Source organism: Phaethon aethereus (assembly GCF_964289735.1).
Source record: "Phaethon aethereus genome assembly, chromosome: W".
Classification (NCBI taxonomy): Eukaryota; Metazoa; Chordata; class Aves; order Phaethontiformes; family Phaethontidae; genus Phaethon; species Phaethon aethereus.
In genome coordinates, this window is record NC_138581.1 from 32115246 (window position 1) to 32139851 (window position 24606).

At 42.7% G+C, this 24606-nt stretch overlaps 1 protein-coding gene across 1 annotated transcript in view; it reads right to left on the bottom strand.

Annotated features, from left to right (window-relative positions):
- LOC309415190 (guanine nucleotide-binding protein G(q) subunit alpha) overlaps positions 1 to 24606 on the bottom strand; it is a gene marked incomplete at both ends in the record, with an annotated part of 118571 nt that overhangs the window by 24785 nt on the left and 69180 nt on the right. The window contains one exon of the mRNA XM_082012637.1: positions 18926 to 19080. Within this exon, the coding sequence (XP_081868763.1) occupies positions 18926 to 19080 (155 nt within the window). The remainder of the gene's footprint in view (positions 1 to 18925; positions 19081 to 24606) is intronic.

Consider the following 24606-nt stretch of genomic DNA (forward strand, 5'->3'; position numbering starts at 1 on the left):
ATGTCGCGTTCAGCACAGCTGAACAGTGCTTGCACAGCATCAAGGCCTTCTCTCTTTCTCACTCTGCCGCCCCAGGGAGTAGGCTGGGGGTGAGTGAGAGATTGAGAGGGGACACAGCCAGGACAGCTGACCAAAATCAACCAAAGGGATATTCCATAACATCACACTCAGCAATAAAAACTGGAGGTTTGGTCTTTTCCAAGGTAGCCATTGCTTGGAGACTGGCTGTGCATTGGTCTGCTTGTGGGAGGTGGTGAGTGAATGCCTTTGCATCACTTGCGAGTTTTCCCCCCACTCTTCCCTTCACTTATTAAAGTGTCTCTATCTCAACCCATACGTTTTCTCACTTCTGCTTTTTTGATTCTCTCCCCCATCCCTCTGGAGAGGAAGTGAGTGAGCAGCTAGGTGGGTGCTTAGTTGCTGGCTGGGGTGAACCCACCACATCCACTTAAATTTCTGTCTTGTTTTGGTTTGTTTTTTTTAACAGAGACATTTGTGTAGAAGAATAACTTGGACTGGAATTCAGATTTTAATGCAATTTGTACATTCTTGCTCTGAAGGAAAGGAACAGAGATTTATTTTAACTTTCTTCTCATGACCATATTTTATGTTAAGTAATTTCACACTTGTGGTGGGTTGACTCTGGCTGGATGCCAGGTGCCCACCAAAGCTGCTCTATCACTCCCCTTCTCAGCTGGACAGGGGAGAGAAAGTATAACATAAAACTTGTGGGTCGAGACAAGGACAGGGAGAGATCATTCAGCAATTACCGTCATGGGCAAAACAGACTCGACTTGGGGAAATTAGTTTAATTTATTACCAATCAAATCAGAGTAGGATAATGAGAACTGAAACCAAATCTTAAAGCACCTTCCCCCACCCCTCCCTTCTTCCCAGGCTCAACTTTGCTCAGGATTTTCTCTACCTCCTCCCCCCGAGTGGCACAAGGGGACGGGGAGTGGGGGTTGTGGTCACTTCATCACACGTTCTTTCTGCCGCTCCTTCCTCAGAGGGAAGACTCCTCACACTCTTCCCCTGCTCCAGCGTGGGGTCCCTTCCACATGAGACAGTCCTCCATGAACTTCTCCAACACGAGTCCTTCCCACAGGCTGCAGTTCTTCACAAAGTCCTCCAGCCTGGGTCCCTTCCATGGGGTGCAGTCCTTCAGGAACAGACTGCTCCAGCATGGGTCCCCCACAGGGTCACAAGTCCTGCCAGAAAACCTTCTCCAACATGGGCTCCTCTCTCCACGGGACCACAGGTCCTGTCAGGAACTTGCTCCAGCAAGGGCCTCCCATGGGGTCACAGCCTCCATTGGGCACATCCACCTGCTCTGGCGTGGGGTCCTCCATGGGCTGCAGGTGGATATCTGCTCTAACGTGGACCTCCATGGGCTGCAGGGAGACAGCCTGCCTCACCATGGGCTTCACCATGGGCTTCACCATGGGCTGCAGGGGAATCTCTGCTCCGGTGCCTGGAGCACATCCTTCCCCTCCTTCTTCACTGACCTTGGTGTCTGCAGAGTTGTTTCTCTCACGTATTCTCACTCCTCTTTTCTGGCTGCGATTGCTGTTGTCGGCTTTTTTCCCCCTTCTTAAATATGTTATCACAGAGGCGCTACCACTCACTGATTGGCTTGGCCTTGGCCAGGGGCAGGTCTGTTTTGGAGCCAGCTGGCACTGGCTCTATCGGACATAGGGGAAGCTTTTAGCAGCTTCTCACAGAAGCCACCCCTGCAGCCCCAGCCCCCCCGCTACCAAAACCTTGCCACACAAACCCAAGACACACACTTTTGCAGATTAGATACACTTCCTGTTACCATATTAGTACATATAACTTTCCATTCTTCTATCAACTTGGAATTAAACATGTTTCTGAAAATCAGACTGAAAGCTTTGCCTGCATCAGCAACACAAAATTACTTTCAAGATACTCTAAAATCAATAAAGTCTCCTTATATTTCTCTTTAAAACTCATGTCCCCTCTGATACAAAATAACATAATGAATTAAAAAAAAATCATCATTGGGTAAGCGTGTGTATCATTGGGATTGACATCAGGGTATTTCTGCTCTACTGCACCCACTGCTTTGTACCACATCTGAATATTTTGCAATATAACAGAAATTATTTGTTTCTCTTTAGTCATGTATAATCTTCCCAAAATGCCAGTGGATCAAATCAACACACCTATGCTCAATATCATTATAATGACTTTTGTATTAACTGCATAACAGTATATTTTTATGCCTCTAGAACTGCATATACAAAACCAAGATGTTTTCCATTAGGAGGGATGGGGTGATGTTTTGATTTTTTTAAAATAAATTACTTATTGGGTTGACGGAACGTTTCAAAATGCTGAGCGGGAATATGGAAAGTGTAAATGAACAGAAGTGAATATTTACATAAAAAGGAAAAGACAACTGAAATGCCATTATTATTTAAACACAGACTACCAGCACATGCAATTTTCAAATATTATTATAGCTGTTACATGTGGAAGGTTTTACGGAGGAAAATGGTCATTACTGGGAGTGCAAGTAACAACATGACAGTTAAAGAGTGGGGCAACCTTGACCGACCTTGAACTGAGGCGAAATCAACAAAAGCAGGATGTCGCAAGAAGAGAAGAAGGAACTAGATTGAGAAACGTGGACGGAAGCAGGAAGAATGTAAGCGTGTGTTAACCCTTAGGTAGCCAATGAATTGTTAGCTATAGGTGCGTGGACAAACGACTGTAACAGGGCTCTGGGGTTGGGTGCGTGACCATAAGAAAAGTGTATATAAGGGGCAATTTTCAAGCAATAAAGGTCTTCAAATGTTAACTCTAATAGAGTTCCTGAAGTCCGATTCTTCTCTGTCAAATGGTGACCCCGACGTGATTCGGGACAGCGTGAAGACGCTCCGGGAGAATCACAGAATCACAGAATCACAGGTTGGAAAGGACCTTCAAGATCATCAAGTCCAACCATTAATCCAGCGCCACCATGTCCCCTAAACCATGTCTTGAAGCGCCACATCCACACGTTTTTTGAACACTTCCAGAGATGGCGACTCCACCACCTCCCTGGGCAGCCTGTTCCAATGCCTGACCACTCTCTCAGTGAAGAAATTTTTCCTAATATCCAATCTAAACCTCCCCTGGCGCAACTTGAGGCCATTTCCTCTTGTCCTATCGCTGGTTACTTGGGAGAAGAGACCAGCGCCCTCGTCGCCACAACCCCCTTTCAGGTAGTTGTAGAGAGCGATAAGGTCTCCCCTCAGCCTCCTCTTCTCCAGACTAAACAACCCCAGTTCCCTCAGCCGCTCCTCATAAGACTTGTGCTCCAGACCCCTCACCAGCTTTGTTGCCCTTCTCTGGACACGCTCCAGCACCTCAGCATCCTTCTTGTAGCGAGGGGCCCAAAACTGAACACAGTATTCAAGCTGCGGCCTCACCAGTGCCGAGTACAGGGGCACAATCACTTCCCTACTCCTGCTGGCCACACTATTCCTGATACAGGCCAGGATGCTGTTGGCCTTCTTGGCCACCTGGGCACACTGGCGGCTCATATTCAGCCGGCTGTCAACCAGCACCCCCAGGTCCCTTTCTGCCGGGCTGCTCTCCAGCCACTCCTCCCCAAGCCTGTAGCATTGCATGGGGTTGTTGTGACCCAAGTGCAGGACCTGGCACTTGGCCTTATTAAACCTCATACAGTTTACCTCTGCCCATCGATCCAGCCTGTCCAGATCCCTCTGCAGAGCCCTCCTACCCTCCAGCAGATCAACACTCCCACCCAACTTGGTGTCATCTGCAAACTTACTGAGGGAGCACTCGATCCCCTCATCTAGATCATCTATAAAGATATTGAACAAGACCGGCCCCAGAACCGAGCCCTGGGGAACACTGCTTGTGACCGGCCGCCAACTGGATTTAACTCTGTTCACCACAACTCTCTGGGCTCGGCCATCCAGCCAGTTCCTCACCCAGCGAAGAGTACACCTGTCTAAGCCACGAGCCGCCAGTTTCTCCAGGAGAATGCTGGGGGAGACACTGTCAAAGGCTTTACTAAAGTCCAGGTAGACAACGTCCACAGCCTTTCCCTCATCCACTAGGCGGGTCACCTGGTCATAGAAGGAGATCAGGTTGGTCAAGCAGGACCTGCCTTTCATGAACCCATGCTGGCTGGGCCTGAGCCCTTGCTTGTCCTGCACATGCCCTGTGAGCACTCTCAAGACCAACCGCTCCATAATCTTCCCCGGTACGGAGGTCAGGCTGACAGGCCTGTAGTTCCCAGGATCCTCCTTCCGGCCTTTCTTGTAGATGGGCGTCACATTGGCAAGCCTCCAGTCTTCTGGGACCTCCGCTGTTAACCACGACTGCTGATAAATGATGGAGAGTGGCTTGGCAAGCTCATTCGCCAGCTCTCTCAGTACTCTTGGGTAGATCCCATCAGGCCCCATAGACTTGTGGGTGTCCAGGTGGCTTAACATGTCCTTAACTGCTTCCTCCTGGATTATGGGCGGGTTATTCTGCTCTCCATCCCCATCTTCCAGCTCAGGGGGCTGAATACCCTGCGGATACCTGGACTGTCTATTAAAGACAGGCAAAGAAGGCATTAAGTACCTCAGCCTTGTCCTCGTCCTTGGAGACAATGTTCCCTGCCATATCCAGTAGGGGATGGAGATTCTCCTTGGCTCTCTTTTTGTTGTTAATATATTTGTAAAAACATTTTTTGTTACCCTTTACGACTGTGGCCAGACTGAGCTCTAGCTGGGCTTTTGCCTTTCTAATTTTGGCTCTGCTTGACCTAACGAGATCCTTGTACTCTTTGTGAGTTGCCTGCCCCTTCTTCCAGAGGTGATAAACTCTCCTTTTTTCCCTGAGTCCCAGCAAAATCTCCCTGTTCAGCCAGGCCGGTCGCCTTCCCCGCCAGCTCTTCTTAGGGCACATGGGGACCACCTGCTCCTGCGCCTTTAAGATTTCCTTCTTGAAGGCTGTCCAGCCTTCCTGGACCCCTTTGTCCTTCAGGACTGTCTCCCAAGGGACTCTCTCAACCAGTGACCTGAACAGGCCAAAGTCTGCCCTCCGGAAGTCCATGGTAGCGGTTTTGCTGACCCCTCTCCTTACTTCGCTCACAATTGGAAGGACTGCTGACAGCTGGACTGTGGCAGGGACGAAAAGGGTAGTCGGCCGACTCCGTGAAGCAGCACCCAAGCGAGGTGAGCAATCGGGGGCAGCATGGGGCAGAACATGTCCGCAGAAGTCGCAATTGTCAGACTCCTGCTGCATAACCTCTCTAAGAGAGGAATAAAACATAATGAAACCTCAGTAAGGAGAGTTTTAAAATGTTTCCGAAATCAGGGCGTGCCAGCAGATGCTGTGACTGTCATTGAGCCAGAAACATGGGCAAACGGAGGGACGATGTTGTGTGATGCCATCTAGAAAGGAGATGGGCAAGCAGCGGAGCTAGCCACAACGTGGCGATTGCTATTCGAGACTGTTAAATCATTACGGGCAGAACGAAAGGTTGCCGCGGATGCTAATACGGTGCTGAAACCAACAGTACTGGTAGAAATAAACGGTGGGGCAGAAAGTGCTCGGAGTGAAGGGGAGTCTCCTCTGAGAACGAACGTTCCCCCTCCTCCCGATGGACCACCGCCACCGCCACCACAATCTGTTCGACTCGTGCCCTCTGTTCCCTCGGCACCCTCTGCTCCTCTGCCACCAGAATGCCCACCATTATATCTGCCTTTACCGGATGATAACGATGACTGGCCCGAGCCGCCGGAACCAGAATTGTTAAATAAGCCTAAGGCAGAGATAGTCACTCATACGAGCTATGACCCGAGGAATAGGTGGAAAGATGTTCAAGAGAATGCTGCAAAGGAAGGGATAGTTACGCCACATGCGTTCCCTGTAATGGTACGGCAGGGGTGGCCGAATGATTGGGCTCCCTTTTTGTGGGACTTGATAAAGGAAGTGCGCAAATCAGTGGTGAGCTATGGGCTGATGGCTCCTTTCACTCAGGCATTGTTGGACAATGTATTTAATGGTCAGTTACTAACTCCTCATGATTGTGTACAGCTTTCGACCATGCTATTAACTCCTACTCAGAGATTACTATGGAGGGATAGATGGCACAATCTATGTGAAGAAGAAGCCTTAAGAAACCTAGATCGACCGAATGGGGATCCGCTGCGAGTGATAGGGATAGAGCAAATGACGGGAACGGGTCAATTTGCAGACCCACGTTTGCAAGCTCGATTGCCTATTGACGCCCTGAGAGCATCAGCTCAATTTGCATTAAAAGCCTTAATGACCCTGCCAGAAGATGGGAAAAAGGAACAGTCTTTTACGCAAATAAAACAGGGAGCGCAAGCTTACATGTCTTTTATAGATAGGTTACGGGATGCTTTGAATAAGCAGTTAACTAATGAAGATGCAAAAATAGCTATAATATTAAAATTGGCAGTGGAAAAGGCTAATGCAGATTGTAAGAAAATCTTGCTAGCCCTTCCATGCAACAGCTCATTAGTAGACATGGTGGATGTAATAGAGTAGGGACAACCACACATCAGATGGAAACATTGGCAGGCACTTTTGCGGCTGCTCTAAAAACAGAGAGGAAATGTTATAATTGTGGTAAAGAAGGTCACTTTAAGGCACAGCATAAGGCGAAAGGATGACCAAAACCTAATGGCAGCGTTCCTGCTGGATTAGGATTGGGAAAAGTGTGTACCTGGTGTCAGAAGGGAAACCACTCAGCTAGTCAGTGTCGGTCAAAATATCATAAGAATGGGACTCCACTATCTTTGAATGCTAATGTTCGGGCGGGAAACGGTCAGCAGAGCGTGCCAGTGAATCACGCTCCGACACAAGTAGCACCGACTCAACAGGCTGCTTGGCTCGCCTGCCCACACACACCGCAGGAAGTGCCGGAGTGGACGTGGACACAGCAGTAGAAATAACCTTATGGGACACTAAAGTGCAGTGTGTGCCATCAACGGCTCACGGACCTCTCGGGCACGGCTTAAGTGCATTGCTGGTGGGCAGATCATCAGTCACAAAAAAGGGACTCTTTGTTTTACCTGGCGCTATTGACGCTGACTTTACAGGACAGACCCAAATTATGATACGGACACCAATGCCTCCAGTAAATATCCCCATGGGAAGTCGTATTGCGCAGCTAGTCCCATTTCAAGCTCAGGTTCCTTGTACATTACTGAATGCAAGGGGGAGCTCTGGGTTTGGGTCAACGGGGCCTCCAGAAGTTTTTTGGGCGCTCGAAATAGGGCAATGAAAATCTACCTTAAAAATGACTTTTTGCAACAACCAAGAAGACCCAAAAGAATGGAGTGGTCATATGCTAATAGATACGGGAGCGGATGTAATCATTATTTCCAGCAGGGACTGGCCTGCAACCTGGCCAACACATAATCCATCCCATGGGTTGATTGGGGTCGGAGGCGTCTCTAATACCATGCAAAGTTCAGTACTCTTGCAATGTAAGAACCCAGATGGGTATACAGTAACAGTAAAACCATATGTAGCTCCGATTCCAATCAATTGGCTAGGGAGAGATGTTTTGGGACAAATGAGTTGTGTTCTAAGTAGCACTCCTGAACACTTTGTGGAGCGGCCATTGAGGAGCGACCGACACTCAAATTGACATGGAAAACTGATACACCGGTTTGGGTGGATCAATGGCTGCTATCTCAAGAAAAGGTCACTAAGCTACAGGAATTGGTAAAAGAGCAATTAGAAAAGAAACATATTAAACCCACTACAAGTCCATGGAACACACCTGTATTTGTAATTCCTAAAAAAAGTGGCAAGTGGAGATTGTTACATGACTTAAGGAAAGTGAATGAGGTAATTGAAGACATGGGAGCCTTGCAACCAGGTTTGCCGTCCCCTAGTGTGATACCAAAGAATTGGGATCTTTTGATAATCGACCTGAAGGATTGCTTTTTTACCATTCCTTTGCATGAACAAGATGCAATGAGATTTGCTTTTTCGGTGCCATCAGTTAACAAAGCTGAGCCTATGAAAAGATATCATTGGACAGTGTTGCCACAGGGTATGAAAAACTCACCCACAATTTGTCAGATATTTGTTGATTGGGCTCTACAGCCTATTCGGGCTTGATGGGGTCAGCTGTTGATTTACCACTATATGGATGATATATTAATAGCAGGAGAAAACCTTGACAAGAAACGATTAATAGACGAACTAACAACACAGTTAGGTTCAGCTGGTTTGCAAATTGCTCTGGAAAAAATACAACACAAACCACCATGGAGTTACTTGGGGTGGAAAATCACGCAAACAGCCATTTTTCCACAGAATGTGATGTTGAGAACCGAAATCAGAACATTGAACGATGTTCAAAAATTAGTGGGAGATTTGAATTGGGTTTGTAATATTTGTGGAATAACAAATGTAGAAATGACACCATTGTTGAATCTGTGATCAGGAGATTCAAACTTGAATGCTCCTAGAGCATTGACGCAAGAAGCTAAACAAGCATTATCAGTAATTAGTCAGAAAATAGCTACAGCCTATGGACATCGCAGAATATTGGAACAAGGTGTCCAGGTTGCTATCATAAGTCATGAACAACATCCTTTTGCAATCTTAATGCAGTGGGATGAAACCGAGAAGGACCCATTACATGTGCTAGAATGGGTTTTTGCCGCTTTCCAACCCAAAAACCGATTGTAACCCAACTGGAAATATTTTCGATATTACTTATGAAAAGTAGAACACGGGTGGTGGAAATAGTAGGAGGCGAACCACAACGTATTTTAATACCAATTCAGAACGATTACTTAGAATGGGGACTTCAAAATTCTTTGGTGTTACAAACCGCTTTGACGGGATTTATGGGACAAATCAGTATTCATTATCCAAGTCATAAGATGTTTACCTTTTTGAAAGATGTCGGATTGGAGACATTACCCATGTGAAGCATGAGACCCGTAAATGGTGTAACTGTTTTCACAGATGGGGGAGGAAAACCAGGAAAAGCAGGGATAGTTTGGAAAGAGAATGATGAATGGAAAACATATGTAGTACAAATAGAAGGATTGTCCAAATGCCTCTTAAACACTGACAGGCTTGGGGCATCGACCATCTCTCTAGGAAGCCTGTTCCAGTGTTTGACTACCCTCTTGGTAAAGAAATGTTTCCTAGTCTGAACCTCCCCTGGTGCAGCTTTGAACCATTCCCACATGTCCCGTCACTGGAAACCAGGGAGAAGAGATTACCAAAGTAATGTGTATGTAACAAGCTGCTGACATTAGCTCTCTCTTAATATCAGGAAAAACTGCTGAAGTATTGTAGCATACCTGTGACCTGCACACTGATCAGAAATAGAAAAAACCTTTTGTTTCCTAGTTAGTGTTGAGAAAAAGTACGTACTTTTAATGAATTATATATGCCCTGTGACAAAGGCCAAAACTGCAGCCAGCCTTCAGAGAAGTTAACAGGCTATTGAAGGTGCTAATAATACCCTTGAAAGAGAGTTTCAAAGATACTGTTTGTCCATATTCCAAAATAAACAGAAAGAACGTGATAATAGGAATAGACTAATTAGCTCTGTATTTTCCCATGTTTTTCTCATGTAGAAATCAGGCAAAGAAGTGACAAGACTCCTAAACTTAATAAACAAACAAGAGTAGTTTTGACCAATAACCATCTTCAAGAAGTTAAATACAACCCCATTCACCATAACCTTGAAACTCAACATGCAACTTTTAATTTCTCAGAATTATGCCACCTAATGAAGACAGACCATCAAAACTTATCTGAATTTACTTTCAATAAATTAAGTTTTGAAACATTTTCACCATGAACAAACATGGGGAAGCACTTCAAACAAGCACCCACCTCCAACCATGAATTACTATTTTTCAGTATCTTTGAGGCCAGATTTCTGTTGACCAACCTGATCTCCTTCTATGACCAGGTGACCCGCCTAGTGGATGAGGGAAAGGCTGTGAATGTTGTCTACCTGGACTTTAGTAAAGCCTTTGACAGTGTCTCCCACAGCATTCTCCTGGAGAAACTGGCGGCTCGTGGCTTAGACAGATGTACTCTTCGCTGGGTAGAGAACTGGCTGGATTGCCGAGTCCAGAGAGTTGTGGTGAACGGCGTTAAATCCAGCTGGTGGCCAGGTACAAGCAGTGTTCCCCAGGGCTCAGTTTTGGGGCCGGTCTTGTTCAATATCTTTAACGAAGATCTGGATGAGAGGATTGAGTGCTCCCTCAGTAAGTTTGCTGAGGACACCAAGTTGGGTGGGAGTGTTGATCTGCTGGAGGGTAGGAGGGCTCTGCAGAGGGATCTGGACAGGCTGGATCAATGGGACGAGGCCAACTGTATGAGGTTTAATAAAGCCAAGTGCCGGGTCCTGTACTTCGGTCACAACAACCCCATGCAATGCTAATAGACTTGGGGAGGAGTGGCTGGAGAGCTATCTGGCAGAAAAGGACCTGGGGATGCTGGTTGACAGCCAGCTGAAAATGAGCCAGCAGTGTGCCCAGGTGGCCAAGAAGGCCAACAGCATCCTGGCCTGTATCAGGAATAGTGTGGCCAGCAGGAGTAGGGAAGTGATCGTGCCCCTGTACTCGGCACTGGTGAGGCTGCACCTCAGTTTTGGGCCCCTCACTACAAGAAGGATGTTGAGGTGCTGAAGTGTGTCCAAAGAAGGGCAATGAAGCTGGTGAGGGGTCTGGAGAACACATCTTCGGAGGAGCGGCTGAGGGAACTGGGGTTGTTTAGTCTGGAGAAGAGGCGGCTGAGGGGAAACCTCATCGCTCTCTACAGCTGCCTGAAAGGGGGTTGTGGCGAGATGGATGTTGGTCTCTTCTCCCAAGTAACTAGTGATAGAACGAGAGGAAATGGCCTCAAGTTGTGCCAGAGGAGTTCTAGACTGGATATTAGGAAAAATTTCTTTACTGAGAGAGTGGTCAAGCATTGGAACAGGCTGCCCAGGGAGGTGGTGGAGTCACCATCACTGGAAGTGTTCAAAAAACATGTAGACGTGGCACTTTGGGACATGGTTTAGTGGGCATGGTGGTGTTGGGTTGATGGTTGAACTTGATGATCTTAGAGATCTTTTCCAACCTTAATGATTCTGTGATTCTGTGAACATATTCACATGACATATTAGCAATTTCTCAGGAATAATTCCATCAGATGAACTACTGACCAATCAGACTCACCTCTGTGCCTGGGGAAGATCATAGAAAAGATCCTCCTGGAAGACATGTCCAAAAACATGGAAGACAGGGAGGTGATTAGAGAGAGCCAACATGGTTTCATAAAGGGCAAATCGTGCCTGACTAATATGGTGGCTGTGTACGATGGAGTGACTACATCAGTGGGCAAGGGAAGAGCTACAGATGTCATCTATTTTGACTTCTATAAGGCCTTTGACACGGTTCCCCCCCAACATCCTTCTCTCTAAATTGGAGAGATCTGGGTTTGATGGGTGGACTGTTGAGTGGATGAGGAATTGGATGGATGGTCGCATCCAGAGGGTAGTGGTCAATGGCTCAATGTCCAGATGGACATCGGTGATGAATGGTATCCCTCAGGGGTCCATATTGGGACCAGTACTGTTTAATAACTTCATCAATAACATAGACAATGGGATCGAGTGCACCCTCAGCAAGTTTGCAGATGACACCAAGATGAGTGGTGTGGTTGACATGCCCCTGAGGGACAGGATGCCATCCAGAGGGACCTGAACAAGCTCAAGGAATGGGCCTGTGTGAACCTCATGAGGTTCAACAATCCAAAGTGCAGGGTCCTGCACCTGGGTTGGGGCAAGCCCTGGTATCAGTACAGGCTGGGGGATGAAGGGATTGAGAGCAGCCCTATGAAGAAGGAGTTGGGGTTACTGGACATGAGTCACTGCAGGGGAGTTGGACTAGATGACCTTTAAAGGTCCCTTCCAACCAAAACTATTCTATGATTCTATGAATCTGTGAATTACCTGTAGGAGCAACAATTTTTTAACTGAAAAAAATGGGATTCTTTGAAGCACCTATGGACCTGTTAGGGGGCTGTGAAAGATGAAATAGCAAGAACACTGTCATCTGTACTTTTCTTGGCTATTTCAGTTTGACTTGGGAATAATTATCCTGTATTTTTCCACTCTTGTGAACTGCTAGCAAAGGTTTAAAATCTCTGACCTGAAGTTATAAAATTTATCAGGAACTTTTGTCAGTTTGTTAAAAACTGGGAAAAAAAAATTTCTTTTTTTGAAAACAGGTTTCTGTAGGATTCATTATGTTAATGGATGTTAAGACAGTCATCTCCTCCAGTCGCTCCAGCCCAGGACTCTCTCCTGCCTGGCTGCTAGAGCCCAGCACATGTGCCGGAGGACCCAGAGTCTCTGACCAGGCTAAGGGACACAGCTGCTGCTTTCCTGCTTGCAGGTTCAACCAGTAGAGAAGGTGACCCGCTTAGTGGATGAGGGAAAGGCCATGGATGTTGTTTACCTGGACTTTAATAAAGCCTTTGACACCATTTCCCACAGCATTCTCCTGGAGAAACTGGCTGCTCATGGCTTGGATGAGCATACTCTGCGCTGGGTAAAAAACTGGCTGGATGGCTGGAATCAAAGAGTTGTGGTGAATGGGGTTAAATCCAGTTGGCAGCTGGTCACAAGTGGTGTTCCCCAGGGCTCAGTATTGGGGCCAGTTTTGTTTAATATCTTTATCAATGATCTGGACAAGGGGATCAAGGGCACCCTCAGTAAGTTTGCAGATGACACCAAGTTGGGTGGGGAAGTTGAGCTGCTTGAGGGTAGAAAGGCTCTACAAAGCAATCTGTACAGGCTGGATCGATGGGCCAAGGCTAATTGAAGGGCCTAGAGAACAAGGCCTATGAGGAGTGGCTGAGGGAACTGGGGTTGTTTAGCCTGGAGAAGAGGAGGCTCAGGGGAGACCTTATCACTCTCTACAGCTACCGGAAAGGGGGTTGTGGTGAGGTGGGTGTTGGTCTCTTTTCCCAAGTAACAAGTGATAGGACGAGAGGAAACAACCTCAAGTTGCGCCAGGGGGAGGTTTAGACTGGGTATTAGGAAAAATTTCTTCACCGAAAGGGGTATTCAAGCATTGGAACAGGTTGCCCAGGGAAGTGGTGGAGTCACCATCCCTGGAGGTATTTAAAAGACGTGTAGCCGTCGCGCTTTGGGACATGATTTAGTGGTGGACTTGGTAGCGTTGGGTTAACGGTTGGACTCCATGATTTTAAGGGTCTTTTCTAACCTAAATTATTCTATGATTCTATAACCATAGCTACAAAGGCAAGGCCTACCAGCTACATTTCATGCGCACGTGGATTCAGTGTGTTCAACCACATGTAAAGACAGACACAGCATGGCTGACTTTTTCCAGATCTGATTATAACAGTAAACATTTACATCTTTTCAACCTTAAAGCTGTTAGGTTTAACGCAAAATTGTATTTTCCTGAAAGTTACGATAGTTCATAGATATGACCCTCTACAAAATCATCTCTCTTATACACATACACTGACAGTTCCAGTTAAAATAAAACTAAATAGTCTGATTAAGCAGCCTTAGTCATAAGCTTTGGTTAATTCAATGTTATATTTCTGTCCTTTGGGGCCTGTTTCTTCTGAAATTGGGTGGGGCTACCCTTACTGGGTTGTTGTTGGGGTTTGGTGGGGGAGTTCTGTTACTTTTCCTTTTGCAAAAAACTGAACTATCTGATGAGACTACCCAAAACAAGCAGTAATTTTGACCATGTGCTAGAAAGCAATAATCTCTGAAAGGGAAGGAGCTTTTATGCACTTCTGAAAAATACATACAAATTTATTGTCTCCCAACTCCACATAAGCAAAATGTTAAAGTAGTTGTAGCAGAATTTTTTCCTACGTCAGAGTTGCCAGACTAACTTTGACAAGCATCCTCATTGGTAACACCCAGTACAGTAAATGGAATCAATTTCCAGTGTAGCAACACAAGCTGTGAGCAAAGCTAAATGTCAAGAAGTATTGGTTGCATTTTCAGAATCTCTGTGGAGGTTTGCGTCTCTGAGCCTCTTTACCACTGGAAAAAAGTTGAGGCATGTTTACCAGTTTCCAGAATTATCTAATCTTAGTCTAAAGTAAATATGGTAAATCTAAGATTAGTGGGAAGTGAGGTAGTAGGTGGAGAAGAAAGCTGCACTAGGTTCTTTTTATTCTTATCCCATCCAAATCCTACCTAACTGCCTCTCTGTTCAGAATTCCTACATGGCTAAACACCAAAATTAGCAGAAGGCTAAAAACCTGAAGTCATCAAATCCAAAAACACTTGTGCAAATTTTTCAAAACTTCTAAATGGGAAATGGGGTTAAAATTTATACAGATATTAAAAGCATATTCAGTATTGTACACACAAAAAAAATCCTGAAAGAAATGCATGCTATATACTGCTTAATGTAATCTCACTTCCCTTTCTGAATTTCCTTAGTTCAATTGCTTAATCTTCAGTTTTTCTATAGGAAGCACCACTACACAGCAAATTCTATGTCTTTCTTCAGATCTTCCTTTTATATTTAGTATGTCTATTGCATGATAGGGTAAGCATACTTGTACCACTACTACTTTATCTTAAGCTTCAGCCTGTTTCATGTGGTAAAGACCTGCCATTTTTATTTGCTGTTTTATCTTATTGCAAACTATACACAAATTAGGTCATGTAAACCATGAATATATAAAATCAGGATCTGCTGTTTTGCAGCACAAATTAAGCAAAAATATAGTTTTAGAACCTTCAAGTACATTTTTAAAAAGAGAAGCAATGAACAATATAAAAATGTTTATTAAATAATGGTGTGCCTGTGTATATTTTTATAAATCACGAGTATATGAGACTTTGTTTCTCACATCAGACAAATAACTGTTTTTTACAGGTAGTTGTTCATAATTAACTATCCCAATGATGTTAGCAGCATAAGAAATCTCTTTATAGAGACCTGCAACAAAATTACACAGACTTGGGATGCCCAAAGAATTCCCTATAGTTTTATGAAACAATAGAATTTATGTTCTGATCACCAGAGGCAATAGCAACTAACAGAGAAAAGTGTTGTAGTAATAACTTAGGTGCATATACTGATCTTTCTCCTTGTGGGTCCCTAATCACATTTTATTTAGCACACAATCAACTCCACTGAAATGCATCTACTTCTGAAGTGGAACATGGAAGCAAAATGCTACTTTTAAAGGATAGGTATGAGGAAATTTATTGTTCAGTAGAATTTACAGAGAACTTCAAAGTCTGGTAGAATGCTATCATACAAAAATTACTAGCTGACCAAAGCACTACAGTTCATACAATATTTTTTCAAAAGGTGACACATGAAGTTTAATGAGAAGACATAATCAGGATTCATATCTCTCATTCCCTGTTAACAATCAGTGATATGCTGAAGATGTCCTGGGAGTCGCACCCTGGAGCTCTGCATCACTTCTTATTACAAAGAAAAGTATTGGAATCTGCATTTATGCATTAACTGCCCACTTAGCTCACGCTATCACAGATATGTATTATCATACAATAATAATTTATTTTTATTTGACTTCCTTTTTAAACTTGATGGCAAATGCAGAAACAAAAGCCTGAAGGATTCTCTGTATGCATGACTAAAAACAATGCATTAAACACTGACTGGCATAGATAAAGTGGGGGAGAATTATATTTAATTATCTGAAGTGTTATAAAATACAGTCAGGAAAGAGAAGCTAAACAAATATCCTCAGTGCTTGTGTAACAACCAGAAAACCCTTGGATGGAAGTACACAATAACATAATTCTTCCATCTAATGTGGCTAGTGAAGATGAAGTTTTTTAGCAAGGTTATGGGAAGTTTTCTGGTTACATTCTAAATACTTCCTATGGTGATGAGTCACCACAACTCTAGTTATAGCCCAAATTCTGCAATTGTTGTAACATGAATGTGAAATGTTACTTTTAATAACTGTCTCTTCTTGGCAAGACTGTTGCCTGTCTTCCCTTTAGACTTAGAAAAACCATGATATAATCTGACTATTGACTGGTAAATTGTTTTTATTTGGGTTAAGGTCTGTAGCATATATATATATATATAAAGATCTCATCTCACACAGCTATTATTTCAGGCTATCCACACTGTGGTGTTGGTTTATATCTGTCTCACACTGTGAACGGTATCTTTGAAGCCATAAAGGGAAGTGGTTTAGTGGTAAATAAGTGGGTAAGTCACCCAGTAATGTATATGGGAAGTGAAAAATGTCTATTTATATGATGTGTTCTTGACTTTACTGCAGATACAAGTCTAGAAATTACTTAAAAAAACATATGAACAAACAACCATTGGTGCATCCAGTGGTAAGGGGACAGAATGGAATGTATTTGCTGAGCTACCAAGAGGTTCAAATCAACTCCCACCTTTCAGGAAACTTACTTTCTTAGACACTCCTCTCACCTCTTCTGGTAAATACACATCTATCTGACGTATTCTTCCAGTGTACTAGCAGTGGATATAAAACTTCAAAAGTGTTGCTAAGAATGACAAAGCAGGTCAAAAGATGACAGAAAGTGAAAGTATAGAAACTTACAAGATATATTAGAAGCTAGCAACAGAATTTAGAAAAACAAAACCAGAAAATACAGAGAAAGAGATTTAGAAAGACAATGTGTACTAATGGGGAGGGGAAAAAAGCAACACAGGGAACAGATTAAAAATACTACTACCGTAAAAACGCTGGGGGAAAAAACCTGAGAAGACTAAAGGAGAGACTCATGCAAGGGATGAAGGAAGAAGCAGCATGAGATTGACACATATGCTTCAAAACATATATAAGAGATCTGGTGGACTACAAACTATTGTTTTGTTTTTATATATCGTCAGATGAAATTACTGAAGTCTCACCAAGTCAGTGAGCACTGGATGCTTACTTCCTTTTAAGTGCTTTGTGAATCCCGGTAGTAAATTTCAAGCATTATGTTTTTCTGCTTTGTGACATAGGGACTTAAAGCTAGCAAATTGTGTTTAGATGTTTTATCCCCAAACATGTGGACTGCATTTTTGAAACAATGCTTCTTTTGTTTCTGCTAATTGCTTTTCCTGGACTTACATATGTAAAGAAACTCTACTTGCAAGCATAAATATATGAGAGGCTCATATAAAGACTCATATATAGCGATTCATAATTCTAATGTTTTATTACTTGTTCTAAAACAATTTTTGCAGAACTCCACAAAATGAACTACAATCTATTATAATTAAAATCTACAAATCTGCAATAAATCATGTTGTTAAGTGGTTAAATATGTTGTGCTTTAAAAATAACCAATCAACTAGTATATTTACCTTTTGGAAGAAAATGTATGAAAATTTTGTTTCTATAGCTCCTTAAGGAGCTATACTATTTTAATACTACTGAAAAGATCTACTATGGTGATGATTTCATTAGAACTAGGTCAAAATTAAGATATTCAGTACAATTTGATCTGAAGTAGTATCAGATGCTTATTTCTGACTTTGGAGACTTACTAATTTTATTGTATTCCTCTAAGGTAACCATTAAAATATATACATTTATTTCAGTTTTGAAATCAGTATTATATTTATCATGGAATCAAAGTTAGGACCTACAAATATAAGAAATTCAAAGTATAAGAAAAGCTCTGTTTTACCTTCTATTTATGTTTGCTGTTCATTTCAAAATGAAAACAATCAGAAAGTATAGTCAGCCTAATCTGTCTCTAAAATTTTCTTTTACCACTTATGTACCCTAGAGATTATCACTTATATGTAGTTTCCTATGATTTTTAGCTGTCTTACCACTGAAAAATAAAACACAATATTGTATATTTGGGGACACTGAGAATCCATGCAATACAAGAGAGATTTTACTGTACTTTGCACCACTGTGCACCAAAATATGCATATACAAATAATAAAAGTGAGTGATAGATTAGGAAGGTAACCAGCTCTACAGGACAGCAGATTGCATAGGACAACAGGAACCCTGTATATGGGGCTGATAAAGCAGAAGCAGAATGTGGTGTGGTAATAACATAGCATTGGAGCAAATCTGAGCAGAGCTAATTCATGCACTAGTAGCTCTCTAGCTCCCTAAATTGCATCAGCAAGGTATTTTTAAGTCTGTCTTGACTCAGTCATGTATAAATGATTGTGCTAGATAAGGAACCTCAGACTACTGTGCAGATAAATCTCACCCCAGACTTCCATTATTTGTATGGCCATGTTCCATTGACTTTAATAGGACCTGCATGGTGCCTTTCAGTTTCTTCTGTGCTTTCCTCAATGAGAGGTTTCCTTTCATGCCAACCTGACATAGAGACTAGAATGATATAATCAGATTAATTTTCATAGCTAATCTGAAAGTTCCAGTGGAGACCATGGAAGTTTTTGCCACAGCTTTAATAACCAAGTATGCTAATCCTTTTTCTAGTGGGTAACACCAAAAGGTCATCCTCCTCTACCATCATCCTTTTTTTTTTACAGATGAAAAATTTTACCAGAGCTATATAGTATATTCCTTAGAGCAACTGAATTTCTTGGAGCCAATATTTAGACAGTCCTCAGGGTCCAATGTTAAATTCCACATTGCTATTTTATCAGAATCCTGCCGCAAGAGAGTATATGTGTACCATTCAAGATCAAGTTTAGTCACACACATAATAGTAAACTAGATACACTACCTTCCTTACAGTAGCCTTTACATTCAAGTTATTAAGTGTATGTTTGTGATGACTATGCATGCACACACAGATACTTGTACATACATGCACAAAAAACTGTACATGTACATACACAAAAATATAGTATAAAAAGATAAAAAGGAAGATCTACTTTGTTAGAAAGAACGGAAAATAAGATACAGTTGTTTGTAACCACTATATACTTACTATTTAGTTGAGTCCGATAACTGATATTCTCGTCGTCTATCATAACATTCCTGGATTCCAGGGTCATTCCATAAACTTCTTATTGCATCTACATAGGGGTTCTCAAAAGTTGACACCTTCTCTACATCGACTTCTCGAACTAACTGTGCATGAGCCTAATTTGAAACAAAGAAAACAATAAAATTTACTTCGTTTTCTATGTTTACAAATAGTTCATATACAGTGAATATGATTAACAGGAATAATTTTTCAGACTGGCCATCTCACCAACGTGAGGTTATGAATGAATGACAATAAGATGTGTTCAAACTAAGCAAAATAGTAATAGGGATGATATGAGAGAAGGTTAATTAATAAATGTGTATATGGGCCCTTATTTCAGAATAAGCTTATCCTAATACAGTATTATTTAGCTGAAATGGATAAAATGTTCACATAAAAATTTATATTTAATTAAGCCAATTTTTAAGAAAGCTTTCATTTTTCAGGTACAATTTTAGGGCATATAATATACCTGTTTTTTAAATGATAACCAGTTAAGCAACTTGGCAGAGTTAGACTGATGGGAGCAGAAAGAATAGGGAGGGAGGAAATTTGTCTTTTAAAGAGATTAATTTATATGTACACACACTAAGAGAGAAAAAGAACAGATGAAACTTAGTCAAGCAAAAACCCCAAGGGACTCTATTCTCAAATCTAGTTTGCATTTCAGATTAGACACATTTCAGCAAGGACACAAACCCCTTTGCATTTTAAATTAGGTAAATGTATACAGAAAGGACTGGTTTTGTTCCTCTTAAAGTAATTTATCCTGTTTACACACATACAACCCATCACCCTCCTTTTTAGACAGTCCAGGAAAATGCTACTACTCATTACTTAACAAAATTTTATACCTGCAACTATTGTTTACTCACGTGGAAATCAAGAACTCCAAGTTCAATGTGAAAACTGTTTGTCTTCAAGATATGGAGAACATATGCTCTCTATTATAAGAACCCAAGTCTCTAAGTTCTAACAAAGTATATTTTCTTCTGGAACATCACATCCACCCATCCCAAAACTGGGCAAATCATGAAGGGTCTCTACTGTCTCATAACAAAATAACAAAAAAAATGCTTTTCTACTAAGTGCAAACAAATACTCTTGTGAAACAGGAAGATTTTTTTTTCCCCAAAAGATTTTGTATTTATTTTCTCAAGCTCAGGTACGTGTTTAATTGGCTTTGTATTCTTTCAAAAGAATGATGGCCCAAGTATTTGCTAACTACTTATGACAAACTGATACAACAATATATTCAGATTATTATTTTTTTATTGTTCTTGAGCTCTGAAATTATGGCCAGCTGATATCAAAATGGTAACAGAGGTAAAAGACTGACTCAGTGTTCAAAAGTTGCTCTTCAGCTTTCATAAGAAATTCATCATAACTGAAATATTTCTCTAACAGTTCTCTAAACATTCTCTAACAGATGCTCAAGTATTCTACATCAGCAGTACAGATAATCATAAAAGGTAATTACTTTATTCAGTTATCCATTTAGACGTATAATTACTACAAAATAGTACAAGATTTTAAATTCTTTTATTTGCCAGTTCTGTATGTCCTGCCCTACAACTGATACGACTTTGCACTATGTGGCAAAACTTCTGAAATAAACTCCAACATATGCCAATGAGTTGTAACCATCAGAAAACTAATTCAGCCTTTTTCAAATAAACATTATTTCCCCAGTGAACACTGTTTCTGATTCCCTGTGATTTGCTTGGGGACTACTTGAACTCTACTGACATACAGATCTTCACAACAATGCTTCTTTTCTTAAAAAAAAGTAACAACACTTCACACAGATTTCAAGTCTTTATGCTATGTCTAGGCTATGTATTCTTGTTCCCCAGAGATACCATGCTTTCCTGTAGATTACAATCTTTCTTTCTTTCTCTGAGTCTTTGTCAGTCAGTATCTTTTATTGGCTTCTAATTTCTGTTCAGAGACAGAGATCTAAACACAGGATCTCATCTATTGGCTTAATTCTTTTCTCATTTGCTCTGCTAAAAACCAAAAGTAATTCTACTGAAACCTAATGAGACAAAGAAGCATAAATTTAATGCAGAAAAAGACTCAATCATGCGTGATCTGTGGTGTCACTACTGCTAATTACTGGTTTTAGTTGCCTTTGCTAATATAAAATCAATTCTGGAACATTACTTTTGCTGTTAGCACTCAAACTGCTTGCATGAAAAATCTGAGGACTCATCATTCATCCAGTTTCTGCAGTATCATAGAATTATAGAATCTTTGGGTGGGAAGGGACCTCTTAAGGTCATATATACCAATCCCCCTACAATGAGCAGGGACATCTTCAACTAAATCAGGTTGCTCAGAGCCCCATCCAACCTGACCTGGCATGTTTCCAGGGATGGGGCATCTACCACCTCTCTGAGCAACCTGTTCCAGTGTTTCACCACCCTCATTGTGAAAAATTTCTTCCTTATATCCAGTCTAAATCTACCCTCTTTTAGGTTAAAAGCATTACCCCTTGTCCTATCGCAACAGGCCCTGCTAAAAAGTCTGTCCCCATCTTTCTTATAAGACCCCTTTAAGTACTGGAAGCCTGCAATAAGGTCTCCCCAGAGCCTTCTCTTCTCCAGGCTGAACAACCCCAACTCTCTCAGCCTTTCTTCATAGGAGAGGTGTTCCAGCCCTCTGATCATTTTTGTGGCCCTCCTCTGGACCTGCTCCAACAGGTCCATGTCTATCCTGTGCTGAGGGCTCCAGAGCTGGATGCAGTACTCCAGGTGGGGTCTGACCAGAGCGGAGTAGAGGGGCAGAATCACCTCCCTCAACCTGCTGGCCACACTTCTTTGGATGCAGCCCAGGATAGGGATGGCCTTCTGGGCTGCAAGAGCACATTGCTGGCTCATGTCCAGCTTTTCATCCACCAGTACCCCTAACTCCTTGTCAGCAGGGCTGCTCTCGATCCCTTCATCCCTAAACCTGTATTGATAGTGGGGCTTGCCCCAACCCAGGTGCAGGACCTTGCACTTTGGATTGTTGAATCTCATGAGGTTCACATGGGTCCACCTCTCTAGCCTGTCAAAGTCCCTCTGGATGACATCCCTTTCCTTTGGAGTATCAACCACACCACTCAGCTTGGTGTCATCTGCAAACTTGCTGAGGGTACACTCAATCCCATTGTCTATGTCCTTCTTGAAGATATTAAACAGTACTGGTCCCTTGAGGGACACCACTCATCACTGATCTCCATCTGGACATTGAGCCATTGACCACTACCCTCTGAATGTGACCATCCAACCAATTCCTCATCTACCGAACAGTCCACCCATCAAATCCATATGTCTCCAATTTAGAGAGAAGCATGTTGGGGGAGACCGTGTCAACGCTTTACAGAAGTCCAGAGAGATGACATCAGTAGCTCTTCCCTTGTCCACTGATGTAGTCACTCCGTCATAGAAGGCCACTAGGTTGGTCAGGCAGGACTTGCCCTTGGTGAAGCCATGCTGGTTGTCTCAAATCACCTCTCTGTCCTTTGTGTACCTTAGCATAGCTTCTAGGAGGATCTGTTCCATGATCTTCCCAGGCACAGAGGTGAGGCTGATGGGTCAATAGTTCCCAGGGTCCTCCTTGCTACCTTTTTCAAAAATGGGTGCAATGTTTCCCTTTTTCCAGTCTCCAGGGGCTTCCCCTGACTGCCATGACTTTTCAGATATCATGGAGAGAGGCTTGGCAGCTACATCAGCCAATTCCCTCACGACTCTCAGATGTATCTTGTCAGGTCCCACAGACCACAGAGGGTCTGCCCGGCATATTGGTCTTCAGAAGGGAGTTGCCTACAACTATAACCCATCTTTTCTTCCTCGTGGGGGTGGTCCTGATGCAGGGGGTAGGCCTTTCTGACCTTGGAAACACCTCTGATGTAGCTGGACCATCACCCACATCATCCATGGACTGTCCTTCCACATGCAGAGCCTCATACCTGTTGTACAGAGGCACCTGGGGAGGCAAGGTGGGCAAGGAGGGGGTTCGCCTGATGCCCCGAGCATGGACTTGCCTCCATTCGCTCCTTTCCTTTAAGCTATTGCCTTCAGCCTGGCAGGGGGAGGATACAGGACCCCCTTGATCTTGGTTGTTTTCTGGTGGCTGTTCCTGCTTCTGTCTCAGGGAGGGCAGAGCATGGTTCCACAAGTCCATCACTTTCTCAGACTCCCTGATGCTCCTTAACCTTTCTAATTCCTCTCATAGCTCTGCCACCAGGCTGAGCAGATCATCCACCTGGTCACACCTCACACACCTGTTTCGCTACTGCTATCGGTTACCAGTGAGAGGCTCTGGCACTCCCTGCAGCCCAAGACCTGGATGGCTGCATGTTTCCGTGGGAGCTCTATCTGGGTTGACACATCCATTCTGGTGAGTACAGAGGGCATGGCTTTCCATCGGGTGGCTACCATACCTCTCTTTCTGAGAGGGCAATGACCACCGATTGAACTCACCTCTTGAGCTGGTAGGGCAACTACGCCCTCCTTGCGCGCCCTTCCGCATGAACTGCTGCACCATATCCTGGCTGACGCGCCACGCTCTGTATATAGTATAAACTTTATCCAGTACTTCTTAGTCTTCACTGATACTTTTTGCTGTACCCAAAAATAGACTTAACTTGAAACAAAATATTAAAGCTGCTGCCCCTTAGAAAAGTGTACCTTCTGAGATTTCTTTCTTTTGGAACACCAATAATTGCTGTCAAAGCAGTGAAACAAACAAACAAAAAAGATAATACTGAAGGATTCTGCAAGTACCACCAAAATCAAACTGGTCATTAAGACGTAATTACTAGTTAAGCTGTAATGTTCTACAGACACAATCTAGATGATCTAAGTGACTTTTCAGTCTGGTAAACTTTTGACATCAGCGGTCAAAGAACAACATTTTCCATGTCCTTCTGAGGATATAAGAATACCTGTAACAATTTGCACATTATTTGCCACAGATCTTATAAAAATATTCATTAAGGTATCTTTACCAAATCATATCAATCCTCAATTTTGAAGAGCTTCTTCCTTGATTTCTACATGTATTAAAGAAAATTATCCCAGACAATGAAAACTGGATTTTCCTGGTATGCCACTAGATTCTGAAACCAGGAAATCTGAGTGTTAGAGGATAACAAAATAGCTATCTTCTTTTCTCCTTCTTCATCATTCCCCTCAGAAAATTATTGACAGTGTTAGTAACTAATTCTGAGCTTGAAGAACATTATAGTTTTATACTAGTCTTTCTGGCAATACTCTTTTCCACATAATTGCTATTAAAAATAAGTATATATTTTTAATCTCTAGGGTCCATAGTGTCAGTTTTCTACGTATTATCTTCGAATTTTTTGAAAGCACTGATGTTCCTCAGTGACTGACTAAGCAAATGGATCTGTTCCCATATTCTCTCCATACATGCACCAACCTTTTGGAATCTTACAGCAGTGGTTATAGTCAATGTTGGAGCAAGCTTGGAAAAAAGTTCAAATTTTTATATTCCTTTTGATATGGTGTCTGTAATTTTTCAAACTAGCTTTCTAACCTACCAGAAAGATTTATGAGGGAGACATTGTGGTGGTGCATTCCCCCCCCTTGCTTGATAAGCCTTGGCCTTGGAGCAGAGTTTGGCGGTTA